A 19,422-nucleotide genomic window follows, 5' to 3' on the forward strand; every position below is an offset into this window, starting at 1 on the left:
GGGGGGCTCTGCAACTTACCTGGCTGCTGCTTGCTCTGACTGAGGGCTGCTGGGAGCAGGGGGTGGGGCTTGTTGCATGTGCCCGCCCCCTGGCCTCTTTACTGCCGGAGTTCCGCTCCTGGGCACTCCTGCAGGAAATGACCCCTGCTTGTACGGATGTGATATCGATGTTGGCTTTTGGTAGGGTAAAATGGAGGAAGGGAGAACAATGCAAGCTGCTTTGGATCCCTGTTGAGGGGGAAGGTGGGGTATAAAGGAAGTACATAAAATGAATAATTCCGAATCGGAACTTTGGTCTGCTTATTGCCATATTCCCAGCTCTGATTCACAGTGGCTTTCCGAGGGGCCTGGCAGAGAGAGGCTTTTTGCTGCACCCTGAGATCCTTTACTGGAAGGTGCCTAGGATTTGAACCCAGGATCTTCTGCATAAAGAGCCGGTTTTCTGCCATGGAGCTGTGGCCCCTGCAGTGAAAGACCGGAGACCAGAGCTGGGGGTTTTTGCTCATGAAGTGGCCTTGAACCAGATTCACGCTTTGGTCCCATCGGAGCCTGGCAGGCAGAAGCTGTCCAGGGTATCAGGCTCAGAAATGTCTTTGGCGTAGGGGTTAGGAGGGCGGACTCTAACCTGGGAGAACCGGGTTTGATTCCCCACTTCTCCACATGCAGCTGCTGGTGTGACCTTGGGTCACTCGCAAGTTCTTTCAGAGCTGTTTTCTCAGGAGCAGTCCTCGAGAGAGCTCTCTCAGCCCCACCTCCCTCACAGGGTGCCTGTTGTGGGGAGGGGAAGGGGAAGGAGATTGTGAGCCGATCTGAGACTCCTTTGGGTAGTGAAGGGCGGGTATAAACCCAGTCTCCTCTTCTCTTGTAAAGGTCTCAATGCAGCTTATCAGGGATGACTGTAAAAAAATTTCAGTAGATTGCATTGCAATAGACTACAATATTATCCCTTATAATACTGTCCCTTTGGGGTTCACGAGCCGTAATAACGGCCTGAATGGTCTCTCCTTTCTCTCCAGACTTTCCTCCTGTCTGCTTTGGCCTCCTCCTCTGGTGCGGATCCCAGCCCAGACGGAACTCTTGCCTCTGCCTGGGACATCTGCCCTCTGAGTCCGGTCACCGCCAGCCCCGAACCTTGGAGGTGAGACCCCGTGGAGGGACCCCACTGCCTTCCCCATCTGTACCGGATGCTTGTCACATTTTCTCTCTCTCTCCAAAGATGGCTCTTTAAAAAAAATCTGAAACCACATTTATTGTTCTTTCCCCCCCCACAAATAAAAACTTTTGTCCAATTTGGCAACTCCTGTGTGATGTCTCTGCTGAGAAGGGGCTGTGGTCTCCCCCCCCCACCCCCATGCCACCCCATGATCCTATTTCCTTTTAATCTCCTGGCTCAACAGAGTAACTGCAAACAGTGAGTCAGACCCTCTGGGGACGGCTGTGGCTTGGCTTTCTCCAGTCCCGGAACAGAGAAAAGGGGAAAGCTTCTGTTTGCTTCGGAAGAGGCCGCGTCCTGCTCGTCTCCTCAGTGGCGGTTCCGAAATTAGAGGCTTCTTGCAGGGTGGCAACCAGTTATAAGCACCTGCAGAAGCAAACCTTTTCGGGCAGTTGGAGAGCCAGTGTGGTGTAGTGGTTAAGAGCGGTGGACTCTAATCTGGAGAACCAGGTTTGATTCCCCACTCCACCACATGCAGCCAGCTGGGTGACTTTGGGTCAGTCACAGTTCTCTCAGAGCTGTTTTCTCAAGAGCAGTTCTCTCAGCCCCACCTACCTCACAGGGTGTCTGTTGTGGGGAGGGGAAGGGAAAGGAGATTGTAAAATGGGTGGGGTATAAATCCAACTCTTCTTCTTCTCTGATGTGGGGGGAAGATTCTCTGTGGACCCCACTCTTCTTGAGAATATCAGATGATGTTCCTGAGAATAACAAGTTTCTAGTCCTCATAGAAAGGCCAGCAGTGTTCTTGGCCCGAGGGAGGGGTGCAGCTGCTTTGCTTCCTCATTTATGCACACATACCCTGCCTTCCCCAGTCAGACCTCCCATGTTCAGAGGCAGTCAGCCTCCGAATCCAAGGGCCAGGAGGCAACATTGGGGAAAACCTCAGCCTCTGTGCCCTGTTGTTGGCCTTCCAGAGTAACTGGTTGGCCACTGTGTGAGACATGATGCTGGACTAGATGGACCACTGCTCTGACCAGCAGGGATCACTAGATGGACCACTGCTCTGATCCAGCAGGGCTCTTCTTATGTTCTTATGAAGATCCAAAGCAGCTTGTTTCTTCCAGTTTGGTGTAGTGGTTAAGTGTGTGGACTTTGATTCCCCACTCCTCCACTTGCAGCTGCTGGATGACCTCGGGCAAGCCATAGTTCTGATAAGAGCTGTTCTCTCAAGGGCAGAGCTCTCGCAGCCCCATGTACCTCACAGGGTATCTGTTGTGGGGAGGGGAAGGGAAAGGAGTTTGTAAGCCGCTCTGAGACTCCCAAGTGAAGGGCGGGGTATACAGCCAATCTCTTCTCCTCCTCCTCCTCCTCGCAACAGCCTTGTGAGTTGGTTTGGTCGAAGGTCACCCAGCAAGCTTCCAAGTGGGAATGTGAGCCTGGGTTTCCCAGATCCCAGTCTGGCCCTCCAACCCCTACACCACGTCGGCGCTCACGTTTCCTCTGGATGTGACTCCTTCGCTCAGGCTGTTCTCAGCTTTTCTGCAAAGTTGTCATCATTTCCACGCAGGAATTAAACTGCTCTTTGGAATCCCGACTGCACCCAGGAAGCACCGGCTACAGGTTTGCTGTGAGCACCGAAATAGTTAATTAGCTGGCCATACCCAAAGGGGGGGGGGGAAGAGGGTGCTTTACCCTACTTCCCCGTCCCTCTTTCATTTCTCATCCATCCAGATGCTGTTCCTTAGGGAACACGTGAAGCTGCCTTATACCGAATCGAGACCCTCGGTCTACCAAGGTCAATATTGTCTACTCAGACTGGCAGCGGCTTTCCGGGGTCTCAGGCGGAGGACATTCACAACATCTGCCCCCCTAACAGGCCAAGCAGTCTTGCTGGAGATGCCAGGGATTTTAACCTGGGACTTTGTGCATGCCAAGCAGATGCTCTACCCCTGAGCCACAGCTGGTTGGAGGCCCATCCCTTTAAACCCATCTCATTGGTGGGCTCCTTTCCTCATTCCGTTAGAGAAAACAGGGTCAGGTGTGGATTTCCAGCCTGGACTAACAATTGCAAGGTTTAATTTTAAGTTAAAAGGTTTCTAAGGGGAGGGCAGACTGGAATGGCAGTAATTTCTTTTTAAAGAACCACTTTCTCCAGCATGGATTTGCCTGTTTTCTGATCAGAAGCCTGCTCTGGGTGTTCCCTCCATTGGAAGCTAGGAGTCAGGGTGTCCAAGGACAGGGCCTTCTCAGTCTTGGTGCCCCACCTGTGGAATCCCCACCTTACGGCCAGTTGCTCAGCCCCCTTCTCCTTCCCTTCAAGTAAGCTCAAATAATTTTATCGGGTCGAGCATTTGGGAAGGAAGAGGGAAAGAGGTTTTGAGGGTTTACCGTGTTGCTGCTGTTTTATTCTTATATACTTTAGTCTCCTAGTGAATGGGAGAAGAGCCCTGATGGATCAGACCAGCAGGCCAACTAGGTCCAGCACTCTGTTTAACACAGTGGACAGCCAGATGCTTTGGAGGACCAACAAAGAGAACTTGCCGGGTTTCTGTTTTATATTTTGTAGGCGGGAATGGGAAGTGTATCCAAATGCTACGTTTTAAAAGCTAGAATAGATTTGAGATCAGGGAGTGGTGAATGGAGCCTTCCTCCTGACCTCCTTGCCCAAAACGCTCTGAATTCTTTGGAAAGAATTCAAAAAGACTGGCCGTCTTCAAGCAGCAGTTGGACGAACACTTATCAGGGATGCTGTAGGCCAGTGGTGGCGAACCTATGGCACGGGTGCCAGAGGTGGCACTCAGAGCCCTCTCTGTGGGCACTCGTGCCATCGCCCCAGCCAGGCCCAGACCATCATTAAAGTGTCGAATTCTCTGCCAAATAATTTTAAGTAAATGAAAGCATTTGGGATTGCTTTCCTTACTTTGTTTGGATCATCTTAAATTAATGCATGAGTTGCTTTTTCTAACGTAAAACCTCAGTATTCAGGTTAAATTGCCGTGTTGGCACTTTGTGATAAATAAGTGGGATTTGGGTCGCAATTTGGGCACTCGGTCTCTAAAAGGTTTGCCATCCCTGCTCTAGGCTGATCCTGCCTCGAGCAGGGGGTGGGACTAGATGGCCTGTGTGGTCTTTGGAAACCGGGTGATTGAAAGTGGAGCAGTAGGTTCTGAAAAGCCCAGCAGTACTAATTGGCACACTGCCTTTTGGCGATGGAATTTTGGGCTTCCTTCGGGCATTGTAGCTGTTGTGCCAGGGAGTTTCCGACTCGACAGTGCCTCCTGTCCCCTCTGCTGCTGCTCATGAGATGTGCTGCCTTTTGAATATGGAAGCAGCCCTGCAGGAGTGGACAGCCATAATTTTTGGCGCTGTCCCCATCCATCTCAGCCCGGATGAAGCCTTCAGATTGAGGAAATCCTCTGAAATAAGGTTTCTGATCTATGCTTACCTGCGTGTGCTTGAATGGGCATTGCAGCTCAGGGAGCTAAGTTCCCAAGGGGCCTGCGGGGACCCAAGGAGCTGCCGTCATCCAGACTCCAGCCTGGACAACCCCTGAAGTGTATCGACAATTGTGCTGTAGTCTTTTTGAGATTCAGACCCACTCGTCACCTGGCCAGATGCCATGTTGAGCTTTAATGCGCTAGGAGCAGGTGCTTTTCAGTGCAGGACTGTGACAGATTGCGCAGGGCCTCCTTCTGGCATTCATCCATCACATCATAACTCCTTTGATTCAAAACAAATTGGATAGTTTCTCTCCCCCCCCCACACACCCCCTGTAACTATCAGAGAGTCACTCGGCATAATTCTTTCCCCCCCTCTACTGAGGAATAAAAGACAGAAACTTTCTCCAGGGTTCCCAAGTTTGCATAGGCCTCGTGACAGCCACTGAAATGTCAATTGGTACTGTACTACTATGGAGCTGCGGTGGCTCAAGTGGTTAAGACGCTGAACTGCAAGCTGTGGAAGGTCAGTAGTTCAGCAGTTCGAGCCCCGGGTGCCGCAAGACGGCGTGAGCTCCCGTCTCTAGTTCCAGCTCCTGCCAACCTAGCAGTTCGAAAGCAAGAAATTGCAAGTAGATAAATAGGTACCACTTCGGTGGGAAGGTAACAGCGTTCCGTGGCGCCTTGGTGTTTAGTCATGCCGGCCACATGACCACGGAAACGTCTTCGGACAGCGCTGGCTCTTCGGCTTTGAAACGGAGATGAGCACCGCAACCCTAGAGTCGGATTCGACTGGCTTTCGAGCAAGGGAACCTTTACCTTTACTGTACTACTGGGAGGAAAGGTGGCATGGTACAGCCCGATCTCGGAAGTTAAGCAGGGTTAGCCGTGCTTAGTACCTGGGTGGGAGACCTCCAAGGAAAACTGCAGAGGAAGGTCCTGGCTAACCACCTCTGCTTCTCACTTGCCTTGAAAGCCCCTTGCTGGGGTCACCATGAGTCAGCTGCGACTTGACAGCTGGTTCAGATTTTGGCGGCCAGACTATCCGGATCACGCCTCTTTTAGAAACAGCTGCGTTGGTTGCCAGTTTGCGTCTGAGTTCAGTTCAAAGTGCCGGTTATAACCTTTAAAGCTTTTCACGGCCTAGGACCTGCATATCTGAGGAACCGTCTCTCTCCTTGCGTGCACCAGTGACGGACTTCTAGTTGCTGCTTTTTAGTTGTGGTTAGAATTGTCAGCGGCCTCGAGCCACATGGAAAAGGTGGGGCATAAATATAAATAAATATAATTATAAATCGGGGTAAAAGGTAAAGGTAAAGGTTCCCTTGCTCGAAAGCCAGTCGAATCCGACTCTAGGGTTGCGGTGCTCATCTCCGTTTCAAAGCCGAAGAGCCAGCGCTGTCCGAAGACATTTCCGTGGTCATGTGGCCGGCATGACTAAACACCAAGGCACACAGAACGCTGTTACCTTCCCACCGAAGTGGTACCTATTTATCTACTTGCAATTTCTTGCTTTCGAACTGCTAGGTTGGCAGGAGCTGGAACTAGAGATGGGACCTCACTCCGTCATGCGGCACCCGGGTCTCGAACTGCTGAACTACTGACCTTCCACAGCCTACAGTTCAGCGTCTTAACCACTTGAGCCACCGCAGCTCAAGGGGGGGGGGTCATGTTAATTTTCTCCGTTTTTTAAAAAAAATATGTGTGGGTGTGAGTGCACTTGGAAGACATGGTGACCTCTGGTGACTGACCCCTACCGAGGGCCTGGAGGATATTCAGAGAGGTGGCTGAATAAAGCCTGCCCCCGCCTCCTGCCTCTGGTATTCCAAGGAGGTCTCCCATCCAAGTACTTGCCACAGTCGACCCTGCTTAGCTTTTGAGATCTGTGAACTTGGAGCTTGTGGCTGGGCCAAGCAGGTCAGGGCATTTCCTCCTGATTTTTCAGTCATAAGGAGGAGTGTATTTTGTATTATTTATAGTAATAGGACAGGGTGAGAAATGTTTCTTTCTAGTTGCCCTGTTGACCAGAAACTCTGCTTTGCATGCAGAAGGGTATAGATCAATCCCTAGTTGTTCCCCTGGAACATAAGAACATAAGAAGAGCCCTGCAGGGTCAGACCAGTGGTCGATCTAGTCCAGCATCCTGTTTCACAAAGTGGCCCTGGAGGGCACACAAAAAGGCCAAGGCTCTCCCTGGAAGCCTCCTAGTAGTGGTTTCAGGGGGCTAGTACTTCTGAATATGGAGGTTCTGTTTACTCACCTCTCCCCTATGAACCTGTCTGGGGAAAACCCTGGACAGTTGCTGTTAATTGGAGCAGGTAAGGCTGAGTTTGATGGGCCAATGGGCCTGATCTATAGCCGCTTTATATCCTCATGTGATATTTGTGTGCAAATCTTCATGTGTGCAAATCTTCATGTGATATTTGTGTGCAATGGCCTGATCTATAGCCACTTCATATCTTCATGTGATATTTGTGTGCAAAGTTCAATTGTGTATACTCACATGGGGCTGGACCCCATGGATCTATTCTGGTAGTATCAGGGGAAGGGGTTTTTTGCACCACAGGGAAACACCATTGCTCATGGACCAGACTGATGGGATCCTACCCAATGCATGTGTAAAGTGCCTTCTGGTCCCAATTGACTTATGTCAGCCCTGCAGGGTTTTCAAGGCAAGAGATGAACAGAGGTGGTTTGTCCGTTGCCTGCCTCTGCGTAGCAGCCCTGGAGTTACTTGGCGGGGTCTCCCATCCAAATACTAACCAGGGCTGACCCTGCTTAGCGTCTGAGATGGGGCTAGGCTGGGCTATCGAGGCCAGGGCATCCTACCCAGTAACCATCAGTCATAGGAAGGATGCCACTATCTTCTGAGCATGCTATGCTAATTTAATTCCGCTAGTCTATTGCAGTAGAAATCCATTGCTTTTGTTGAGGCCTAATGAGATCCCGTCGCGCTTCCTTAGGATGTCTAATTGAGAAGTTTCGTGCTGGAATCCCCCTCTGAAGTGTTGTAAAGAATGGCAAATTCCACACAAGTCAATCGGTGCCATGGTAGTCACCAATGTTCCCTCTAAGCTGTGGAGTCTTGTGAGCAAAAATTCTACTTTGTGAGCTATTGGCATTAAAGTGGGATGCCACTATCTTCTGGGACATGCTGTGCTAATTTAATCCCGCTAGTCTATTGCAATAGAAATCCATTGCCTTTGTTGAGGCCTAATGAGATCCTGTCGCGCTTCCTTAGGATGTCTAATTGAGAAGTTTCATGCTGGAATCCCCCTCTGAAGTTTTGTAAAGAATGGCAAATTCCACACAAGTCAGTCGGTGCCATGGTGGTCACTGTGTTTACTTTGCGTACATTTGATCTTTGCAGAGAGATGTTGCGGGCTGGACCACTTGCTTCCCATGGCCTTTTGACCCACTTCGCTCCGACCCTATATATCTGCCTGTCAACGACCTACTTCTTGCACCAGGTGGGGTGGGCTCCATCCCTCCCAAGTTTCTGCCACAATGAACCTGTTAATTTTCATCCGGCAACATGAGATCTTTCCTTATTTCTTTTCCCCCAGTAGCAGACACAGCAGGGCTACCCCTCTGTAATGAGATACAAATTGGACACCAGGGTGGTGGGAGGCCGAACAGCCTCACTACCCCGATCCCCTTTGTCTGTGGACTTTCAGCTTTAATTTCTGCCAAAGGGTATTTACTTTAGAATATTGGGTCACACGAATTCTCCAGCAGTGACACCAGAAAGAGATGCAATCCAATTAAAGCTATTTCTAAAATGTCCTTGGGGAGGATGGAGATGGGGCCCCAAAAATCCTACATTCTCGCTGCGGGAAATAGATATCGCCTGTTTCTGCTCTTTGTCAATAAAGTCCTTGAGAAATTCATCACAAATGGAAGGAGAGGGTTATCCCCTGTGGCAGAAGCACGGCGCCATAAATAATGATGGGATGATGTTTCCAGACAGCAGCTTAGGACCGCTCCCCCTTTCTCCAGACCACCCGCCCTTCATGCCAACTGGAATAACTAAAATTGTGACCGCACACCGATGGACGCAACGGCTTCCACCAATCGGTGTTGCCAAAGAGGCACAAAGCGCTAAGGGCAAACTGATATAAAGCCCCCACTCTCCTCATCCATCAGAGGAAGCCTTAGGTGAGGAGCGGAAGTCTGTCCTCGTCTTTGACTTCGGAGTTCAGCACCATGGCTAGCTCCAGGCTCTATATCCTCTGCTTTGGGTGCTCTCTTCTCTTACTCCTGGGGGCTTGCGAGGAGTCGACAGAGATCAGGGGCACGGGGGATGGAGCTGATGAAAGCCAGGAGGAGAAAGAAATGGTAAACGAGGTGGGAAGAGGAAATGGAAGGGAAGCGTCTTGGGCCCAGATTTCTCAGTGTTGCTGTCTGATGCTTGTTTTGCAAGATGTCTTTGTGTTATCTGGTTTTAGTTTTTGTTTGCAAGCCTGTAGGCAAGGCCTGCTCCCCCCCTTTCTTTCCTAACGCTTATAATGAATATCTAATAATATAATGTCTGTAATAAATTTGAGCATGTCACATTTGGGTTCTGTTCTACACTGGAGCCCTTGGGGATCCTCGCCACTGTTCCTAAATTGGTGGAGAGGCTTCTCTGCTGAGATGCAGGACTGGGCAGTTCTTTCTTTCTTTGGTGGAGAGAGCAGGAGATTGTTTCAAACCATGATGAACTAGAAGCTGTAGAGACCCAGGTTCAAGTTCCATCAGCTGTGAAGCTCATTGAGTGATCTTGCTTGGTCAACTCCCCCTTGGCTTAACTGACCTCAAGAGCCAGTTTGGTGTAGTGGTTAGGACTGTGGACTCTAATCTGGGAGAACTGGGTTTGATTCCCCACTCCTCCATATGCAGTTGCTGGTGTGACCTTGGGTCAGTCACAAGTTCTCTCAGAGCTGTTCTTTCAGGAGCAGTTCTCGAAAGAGCTCTCTCACCTACCTCACGAGGTGTCTGTTGTGGGGAGAGGGAAGGGAAAGGAGATTGTAAGCCGCTCTGAGACTCCTTCGGGTAGTGGGTATACATCCAATCTCTTCCTCCTCTTCTTCTTTTGAGGGAAAATAGGGAGAACCTCCCCCCCATCTGTTACTCTGTGCTTCTTTGGGAAACGGTGGGATATTAGGTTTATGTGGCTTTCTTTTTAGCACCCAGTTCAAATCATCTTATTCTCCCAGGGGCAATTATTTAGGAGAATGGGGTATGATTCAAGAAGGCCCCAGAACAAGTAAGGCCTCTGTCCCAAACTAGGCTGGTGAGATTAAGTAAATCATTATAACAAGACAATGTAGTGGTACCATGCTAAACACTGAAATGCAATTTGAATGGTCAATGTTACCAGTTCAGTTGTAGCTTGGTTGTCCTCTCTTTCACCTGGTTTTTCTAACTGTTTTTAAGCTTGGTTTGTAGACTTGGTGGGGAGGGAGTTTAACTGCTTAAATACAGTAATTATCTTGGAAGTAGTTTGCTTGACAAAACGTCTGGGGTATAATCTAGCCACTTGGAATCCTGTCGTTTTCAGTGGAAGAAATCTCAGCATGGTGTAGTGGTTAAGAGTGGCGGACCCTAATCTGTAGAATCCCCCTCCTCCCCAGGAAGCCTGCTCAATGACCTCGGGCCAGTCACACTCCTCTTAGAAGTCTCTTAGCTCCACCGATCTCACAAGGTGCCTTTTGGTTAAGCCAGTGTAGTGTATTGGTTAAGAGTGGCGGACTCTGCTCTGGAGAAGTGGTGTTTGATTCCGCCGCTCCTCCACATGAAGTCTGCTGGGTGACCTTGGGCCAGTCACAGTTTCTCTCAGAACTCTCTCAGCCCCACTTACCTCACAAGGTGCCCGTTGTGGGGAGAAAAAAGGGAAGGCGATTGAAAGCCACTCCTTAAGGTAGAGAAAACAGGAGTATAAAAATCTACTCTTCTTCTTCTTTCTCTTTGGCTGGATTGTGGGCACTGTTGGCCAATAATGCCTTGCTTGATTCTGGCTCCTCTCCTTTCGCCTTTGTTGTGCTGGTAGATGCTGTTCCCTGCTTTCTGCTCTGACGCTATATTTATTTCAGCATGAAAGTGCTGGACGTTTGTACTGTAACCACAAACTCTGGCATGTGTACCAACTGTATGCTGTCACTGAGTTTAGCACAGTTGCCCACAGATGTGTGCTGCAAACTCCTGAAGAGTAGACAGTTTTAGATGATAATTCCACACCACGGAGGCAGGGGTATTCAGTGGACAAAACCCCTAAGGAAACACATCACTGTGCTGAAACTGGGCTATTCATATTGTTTTGTTGTTACTAAGACTCAAGGGCATGATTCACCAAAGTGTTCTCATATGCAAACCAGGCTCTTATTCTATAATTTAATTTCCTGTTCAGTACCTCTAAGGTCTTTCATCTGTAGAATGACAGCTCTTTCTCAATTGTGTTTAATATTCTGCCCATCTTTGAAAAAGATTACTTGACTCATTTAAGACATGACAAAGCTGCTGTTTATTTAGATTCTCACTGCCACTACTGCCTGTACAGAAATTTGAGTCTTTTGAAATTTTTTTGAATCCGGTGACCCATTCAGTTTGACCTCTTAGGGTGGGATAAATCTTTTGCAAGAAACACTGAAATAATTGATTGTCTCACATTGACCAAATTGAAGACTGCTTGGGCAGAAGGGAAAGTCACAATCTGACAGCGATCGTCAAGAATTTACTTGAGAAACTGACCAAATGTCTAATTTAATTGCAATTAGGAAGACACTTAATCATGGAGTCCCCAAAACCAGCTGCCTGTGCATGTTCCTGTTTCAAAGCAGTCAGGGAGTATTTGAGGTTAATATTCTAGAACAGGGGTGTCAAACATGCTGCCCGGGGGCTGGATCAGGCCCCCGGAGGGTTTCTCTCAGGCCCGCAGTGGAACTGGCTGTCTTCTGCTTCTTCTTACAGTTCTGCTGCTGCTGCCTCATCGTAGGTTTGCAGCTTACAGATACACACCTGAACAGCATATTCAAGATTGCAATAACACAGACATTTTGATGCAGTAATTCAGAGCAAGAGGTGTCAGTTATCAAACACTGTTAAATAAACAAAATATTGCAAGAGTGCTAATGTTTTAAGCATGCTTTTATTTTAAGTTAAAAAAAAACCTTTGTGTTTGTGTCCTTTATAAAGTTTATATCTCCACTACCTGGCATTACATTTTATGACACACATGGCCCAGCCCAACAAGGTCTCATTTATGTCAGATCCGGCCCTCATAACAAATGAGTTCGACACCCCTGTTCTAGAATATCTTGAGCCTGTGTGTACATAGTTGGCTGAATGCTTAACTGAGCATGTGCAGAATCTTGTTTATCATTCTGAGTTGAAGAATGTTGCACAGGAAATGGTGCTTGACTCATAATGTAGCCAACCATTACGAGCTGGACCAATTTCTGTACTAAACTGCACAAATTCATAATGACCTAAAATTAGAACTGTTCCCTTCTGCTATTCTTGCAGTACCTATGGTCACCACATGGGGGAGATCCCACAATGCCGTCTCTGCCTTGTGACTTGTAACTTTTTTTTTTTTTGGCTAACAGTGGTTTGCTCTCCCTAAGCGTACTTACTCTCATTTGAGCTGCAGATGGAAGCACTGCAGGAGGTCTTGGAGAAGCTGAGGAGCAGCCGGCTGCTGCCACCGCTTGAAAAGAAGTTAGGGTGGGTGCCTTCGGTAAGCAGCATGGAGTGGGCAGGGGTCCGCTTTGGCTTTCTGTGGTTCATTTAGGGCTGTCCCTAATACGGCGGCTTTGCAGGATGGACTCTAGTCTATGAGCCCCTCCCCAGGCTCTACCCCTCAAACTTCCAGGCATTTCCCCACCCAGAGCGGGCTTGATGACTGCTGCAGCTCCACAACCCATTTACTCCAAGAGGAGCCGTAGTTTTCTTTTAATCAATAGAATTATTGTGGGTTACCCACCATGCAGATCATAATGTAAGAGATCAATGGCTTCGGCCCCGGAGGATTTGCTGGAAGTCCCTACAGCATCCAGCTACAAGGGTCATCACAAGCAGTGCTCCCTCTAAGCTGTGGAGTCTTGTGAGCAAAAATTCTACTCTGTGAGCTACTGGCGTTAAAGTTGTGAGCGAGCGATTTGGCTGCGGCATCAATCAGTTTGCTCTGGAGCCCTCCTTCCTGAGCTAAGGCAAAAAACTGAGCTAGCTCACACTAACTCAGCTTAGAGAGAACACGTGAACATTCCCGTCGTCGGCTTGCCTGGCGGCTGTTTTGGGTGGGCCACACCCCTCCTGGCTCCTTAGTAGTCTCTCCTTGACGCTGGAGAGAGGCTCTTCCCCAGTGCCTACGTCCTTAGCTTTGCTGTCTCTGTCCCTCTCTGAACTCTGCCGGCATCTCTTCTTCCAAGGCTGGTTTTCTCCTCCTTCCACATGGCCGTCCCCTCTCCCCCTTTCTTCTTCTTGCCCCCCCGGCACTCTAGGCGAATGCCTAGTTCGCCTAGTGGGTGAGCCGGCCCTGTCCTGTCGGCTGTTTTGGGTGGGCCACACTCCTCCTGGCTGCTTAGTAGTCTCTCCTTGATGCTGGAGAGAGGCACTTCCCCAGTGCCTACGTCCTTAGCTTTGCCGTCTCTGTCCCTCTCTGAACTCTGCTGGCATCTCTTCTTCCAAGGCTGGTTTTCTCCTCCTTCCACATGGCCGTCCCCTCTCCCCCTTTCTTCTTCTTGCCCCCTGCCGTCAGTCCAGCCCCCAGCGGTTCTCTTGCCTCTGTTCAATGCCTTGCCTGCTCTTGTGGGCCCCACCCCCCCTTGTCAGCAGGCTGTGGCTGGTCTGCTGCTGACACGTAGCCTTACAGTAAAACCCCGTGCATGTTTATTCAGAAGTTAAGTCATACCAAGTTCAATTATTTTCTAAGTATTTAAGTACAGGATTGTAATTTAGAACACATTGAGCCGTACTATAATGAACCATCCTATAATGATAGGCAATTACGGGGTGGGAGGAAAGGAAAGGAGAGATGTTGCTACATTTAGTAAGCCAGCCCCAAGGGGACAGTGATTCATCAGGGAGAGGTATCAGATGGTAGGAGCAGTTTAGGCAGCAAGTTCCTCTCCTAGAATTTCCAAAAGGAAGGTGAGAGAGACCACACGTCTCTAATATGGAATGGGGTAGTTTGGTCATGTTCATCTCCCTCACGCAAAGGTGCTCACTCGGTTTCCCTCTAAGCTGTGGAGCCTTGCGAGCAAAAATTCTACTTTGCGAGCTCCTGGCATTCAAGGGGTGAGCGAGCGATTTGGCTACTGCCTAAATTACTTTGCTCTGGAGCCATATTTCCTGAGCTAGGATAAAAATGTGTGAGCCGGAGGCTAAAAAACTGTGAGCTGGCTCACACTGACTCAGCTTAGAGGGAACCAGGGCTATTTTGGAGCAGGAACGTACAGGAACGGAGGTCCGTCTGGCTTCAGAGTTGGCCACGCCCACTACAGCTAAAACCTCAGCGTGTGTGGCTACAGAGGAAAGGCCTGGAGAGCGGACCCCTTCCTAGTGACTCCGAGGCGGGCGGGCCAGGGGCCCCCGGAAGGCTTGGGGAAGCATTTAAATACCTCCCCCTGTCTTCCCTGGTCTGTCTAAGGGCCGGCTTGCCTGGGCTCCTCGCAAGGAAGTCCAAACAGAAGAATAATCTTATTTCAAGAGTTCTTGCATTTGTGGACTTCATGTATTTCTACTTTATTCTAGGACTGACCATACAGTATTAGTGATGGTTGTAACGGACTTTTCTAAATTTTCTATGAAGAACTTCATATGCCAATGATTGGGACAGCATATAAATGTCGTAGTCATAGAAGTATTAACCACATTGACTTTTTGTACACAGGCACTTTATTACTTTAAATTTATTCTTTATAATATCATATATGATTTTCACAATTTCTGAATTTGTTCTGGCTTAAACGTATTTTCCAGCATACAGGCATCTTACTTCCAGTCACACAGTGGAAATCCTTGTGCTGTGGCGGGCAGCTGCTGCCAATACATTTTTTTTTTGCATTTGCACAGCCAATAAGAAGCCCTGCAGGGCAAAAAAAATCTTACCCGGCCCCACCCAGTTTCTGAAACACTTAGGTGGCAAGAAAGGTGATGGCAGTCACCATGGCACCACTTTGGGAACCCCTGGACTAAAACCCCGCCTTAAGAAGTACAAGGGCTCCAAAAGTGTACCAAGACTGCCACCATGCTGGTGAATGGCCTGGCTGTCCAGCCTGCCTTGGGGATGCTCCACCCACAAGCCTGTCTCAAATTTAACTAAATCACGAGAATCACAGAATCAAACACATCCCTTTGAGGTTTGATCATTTCTATGGGGCATCTGGTAGTGGGGGGAAAGAGGCCTTGCCCCCAATGTTTGGGGTAGTGGTTAAGTGCGTGGACTCTAATCTGGGAGAACAGGGTTTGATTCCCCACTCTTCCACTTGCAGCTGCTGGATGACCTTGGGCAAGCCATAGTTCTGTTACAGCTGTTCTCTCAAGGGCAGTTCTGGAAAGAGCTCTCTCAGCCCCACAGGGTGTTGTGGGGAGGGGAAGGGAAAGGAGTTTGTAAGCTGCTTTGAGACTCCTTCGGGTAGTGAAGGGTGGGGTATAAATCCAATCTCCTCTCTTCTCTCAATGTATACCTGTAACCCTTTCCCTCCTTACAGTGTGATGCAGGTGAATCGTGCGCAGTGCGGAAAGGGTCTCGCATCGGCAAACTTTGCAATTGCCCCCGCCGAACATCATGCAACATGTACATCTTGAAGTGCTTGTGAGGACACCGGCAAGGGGCGTGTGAGGGCCTGTATCTTGGATGGAACCTTGATGCACCGCCCCAGGTGAGGAGAAGCTTCATTAAGAAACTTCCTCCAGTCCACACCCCCCCACCTCTGCTCCAACTTAGCGATGTGCTGGGAGTTCTGTGGCTAAATCCTCAGCCTTTTAAAACAATTCTCATGCCTTTGGAGCCTGCGTGTGCCTGAAAATGGAATTTTAAAAAACCTGCTGGGATTCCAGCCACAGAACAGGTGGTATGGCCCCAAGAGGAAAAACATCAAGCCTTAGGGAATGTTCCACTGCCTTCTGGGAAACTCCAGGACTGCCATATGAACACCCAGTTCGCCAGGGATGCAGAGTCTACGATAGGCCAAGGAAGCCCAAACACTAGTGCCCACTGAGATGCTTGCTAGACATTACAAAAAAAACACACCTCTGAATCAACGTATATGTATCTGCGGAAGTTTGATAGAGGACCTTCCCCATTATGTTTTAAACTGTCCTCTATATCTGGAGCCTAGGGAAAATGTTCTTGGCCAACATTTTATCTAGTGTTTATTTCTCATCTGACTCCATTAAATTAGCTTATATGCTATTAGACACTGCTCCCTCTAAGCTGTGGAGTCTTGTGAGCAGGGGTCATTTAGTAGAAAAAGAGGTGCAGGAGCTCATTAGCATAACTTATTTGCATATGCCACACCCCCTCACATCACCGGAAGTGTGTCAGAAGGCAACACCCACCGCTCAGGCTCCACTGGACTGTTTTGGATTGCTAGTTGGAGTCTAAAACACTGTGAGCTAGCTCACACTCACTCAGCTTAGAGGGAACACTGGACACTGACCCTTTTATATCTAGTAGGATGGCACGTTTTGCTCTGGCAGCAAAGATGATCAGAGCAAATCTGGTAAGAAAACACATAAACAACTGACCGATTGAAACTGTTAGATTTTAGGGATGTATACATTTTACATTGTGTTTGTATATTTCTGATTTTATTGCAAATGGATTGTAAAGGCCTATGGCCATATACAATAAACGTACTCTACGAGGGGCGGGTGAGAGGATGGTTGCAATGTTCCCGTTAAGCTGTGGGGTCCTGTGAGCAAAAATTCTACTTTGTGAGCTACTGGCATTGAAGTGGTGAGCAAGCAATATGGCTAGTGCATAAATTAGCTTGCTCTGGAGCCATCCTTCCTGAGCTAAGACAAAAAATGTGTGAGCCGGAGGCTGAAAAACTGTGAGCTAGCTCACACTAACTCAGCTTAGAGGGAACACTGGTTAGGAGCCCCCTGCCCCTGGCTCAGAATACACAGATTATATACCCAGGAGATTTGCTAAACGTGAATGAACAAAATTGCTGTTAAACCTCATGCATTTGCAATACCTATCAATGTAGCACAGGAAGTATGTAGTACTGGAAGGGACCATAGAGGTCATGTAGTCCGACCGCAGATTTGGCACAGGAACCCAAAAGTATTCCTGAGAGATGGTTACTGGGTTCTTTTTAGGTGCTCTGTTGGCACCTTTTGCTGCAAAATGGATGCAAGAGCAAAATTCAGTTCAGGAGCAGTTCCCTGGTCTGGGACACATGATGAGCTAAGTGCCTCCCAAGAGGCCATGGAAAGCGAAGAATGGCAGCTGCCACCTAGGGAGGAAGCTCCATTCTGTGTTTGTTCAGGGGCTGCAACTGCAGAGGTGTTTGCAGTGGCTCATCCACAAAGGGGCTTTTTGTGAAGTTTCTTCCACCAACTGCTGTTTCCCCTGCCGGAGCGCTTAGTGTTTGGTTTTTTAAACATCAGTAATGTGTTCTAATGCTAGAGCACTTAATGGTTTTTTTAAAGAGCTCTCTGGTGGCCAAGCAAGAAAAACAGTAGACACAAGAGCGCCCAGAAGCTAAATGTCAGTGAGGTGAGAAGAACCTTGGAAGATGTGTACCTTCCTATTCAGATGGTACAGTGTGTACTTGGAGTGTGCTCTTCCCGCAGAGATCAGAGCAAAGCAGGTTTGGGAATGAGCACCCCGGGGGGAGAAGATAACTGGCGCACACTGTTGTAAAAGCTGTTCTAAGAAATACACATGCCAGTTCAGATACAAGTGGGGAAAACACAGTACAGGAACGGCTTCAGATGGCCCAAATGGGTACAGATAAGCCAATTTCTAGTCACTACTTAAAAGCTATAGCCACAAAGCAGTATCTTTTAGGGGGGGAAGGGTTATTTGGGATTTTGTTCTGTATGTTTTAAATTGTGATTGATGAGCCACCTGGGGCTATGGTGCAGGATAAGTATTTTTAATTCATACCGTACATAATGGCAGTAGTATGTCCTCCTTACCCCTTGCCCAAATTGAGTTCAGGAGGGCCTACAAGATCATGCAACTTTCTCTGTGGTTAGAAATCCTAAGAGGAAAGGGGGAAAGCAGGTGACTAACACAGGGCAAAAAGTGCAGCAGGGTGTAGAAAACACCACCCCATGCCAGCTTTTACCCATGAGATGTTGGGCAGAAGACATCTAACCATTCTCCCTTTTGTATTTTCAGCTTAAACCCCCACCCCCCCACCCCGATGGAGTGGAAACTCTTCAGAAACACCCCTTGTGGATCTGTGCCTCTGATGACATTGGGATTCTACATCCGCTGAACCTAGAAAAATGGCCACCAAATTCCTGTAGGCTGTCTTGCCCGTGGGGCAGACGGAGAATAAAATTTCCGATTAGCGCTGGGGAGTCTCGTGCTGGTTGTCACGAAAGCTTGTCTCCTCAACACACGCACACAAAAAGTGGCACAAAAGATTTGGCTCCAGGGCCCTGACTTGAAGAATTTGTGGATGGGCAAATGGGACAGTTTATTCAGGGGTCGTTTCGTAGAAAAAGAGCTAGGGGAACTCATCAGCATAACTCATTAGCATATGCCACACCCCCTGACATCACCGGAAATGTGTCATAAGGCCACACCCACCACTCAGTTAGTCTTAGTCTTAAAGGTTAGTCTTAAAGGTGCTATTTGAACTCTTGGACTATTTTGCAGCAACAGACTAACACAGCTACCTCGGGGAAGCTCCTGGATGGGGCTGGGAGTCCTTGCAGAGGCCACGTGGAGTGGCCTCGGCCAGGCAGAGGGGGAGGACGCCAACTTACCCTCCTGCTTCTTCCTCCTTCTGCAACAGAATGAGGCTGGAAGCAGGGGGTGGCCGGAAGAAGGGGCGGGGCTTCGTCATGTGCCCCGCCCCCTGCACCTCACCCGGGGGAACTGCGATCCCCCCCGAATCGACCTCTGAGTTTATTTCATGTAAACTCCCCTCTCACCCCATGGGGACCTCAAGTGACTTAGACTTCCCAGCCTCCACGTGGGGCCTGGAGATCGCCTGGAATCACAAGTCATCTCCAGATAACAGATCAGTTCCTCTAGAGAAGATGGCTGCTCCGGAGGGTGGACACTACGGCCGTATACCCTGCTGAGGTCCCTCCCCTCCCCAAACCCCGCCCTTCCTCAGGCTCCACCCCCAAAGCTCCAGGAATTTTCCAACTTCCTACATCATTCTCCTCTCCTTCATTTTATTCCCACACCAACCCTGTGAGGTCGGTTAGGCTGAGTGTGTGACTGGCCCAAGAGGCATTAAGTAATCTTTATCAAGGAATGAAGATAGGGATATATTCAAATTGAGGAAGGGGGGAGCAGGAAAGGACAGGGAATGCTCTGAAGGCCTCAGCCTCAGGAATGTACATAGCAACATCCTCTGCAGTCTGTCAAATGAAGTTACAATTTCCCTCCGATCTGGCTTTTGTTGTTGCTGCAGCTGTAGAGTAGCAGCATTCACCCCTACCCAAGAGAGAAGGGCAGCTTTTTTTTTTTGATGGCGGTGTGGCTCAGTGGTAGGGATTCTGCTTCAAGGGGAGAAAGGTCCTACGTTCAAACTTCTGCACCCCCAGTTTCAAAAAAATCTATCAAGTGATATCAAAGATCTTGACCTGAGACCCGGGAGAATCAATGGCAGCCAATCAGAGTAGATGATAGTGACTGTCAGGGCTATTTTT

General features: G+C 48.9%; 1 protein-coding gene across 1 annotated transcript; it reads left to right on the forward strand.

Annotated features, from left to right (window-relative positions):
• The first annotated feature begins 8,796 nt into the window (after positions 1-8,796).
• Positions 8,797-18,101, forward strand: LOC107120634 (cocaine- and amphetamine-regulated transcript protein-like). The gene is made up of 4 exons (XM_015423367.1): positions 8,797-8,928; positions 12,221-12,307; positions 15,282-15,452; positions 17,930-18,101. Exons 1-3 carry the CDS (start codon positions 8,797-8,799, stop codon positions 15,387-15,389), a joined length of 327 nt encoding a protein of 108 aa, XP_015278853.1. The 3' UTR covers positions 15,390-15,452; positions 17,930-18,101.
• The last annotated feature ends 1,321 nt before the right edge of the window (positions 18,102-19,422 follow it).

Source organism: Gekko japonicus, unplaced genomic scaffold, assembly GCF_001447785.1.
Source record: "Gekko japonicus isolate JY-2015 unplaced genomic scaffold, Gekko_japonicus_V1.1 scaffold1634, whole genome shotgun sequence".
NCBI lineage: Eukaryota > Metazoa > Chordata > Lepidosauria > Squamata > Gekkonidae > Gekko > Gekko japonicus.

What these genes read in the sequence shown, in the direction of transcription:
- LOC107120634 (XM_015423367.1), top strand. Translation starts at nt 8,797, where the DNA reads ATGGCTAGCTCCAGGCTCTATATCCTCTGCTTTGGGTGCTCTCTTCTC. An exon ending in GCCAGGAGGAGAAAGAAATG is followed by an intron (nt 8,929 to 12,220) that starts GTAAACGAGGTG and finishes TTTGAGCTGCAG; the next exon opens with ATGGAAGCACTGCAGGAGGT. An exon ending in AGTTAGGGTGGGTGCCTTCG is followed by an intron (nt 12,308 to 15,281) that starts GTAAGCAGCATG and finishes CCCTCCTTACAG; the next exon opens with TGTGATGCAGGTGAATCGTG.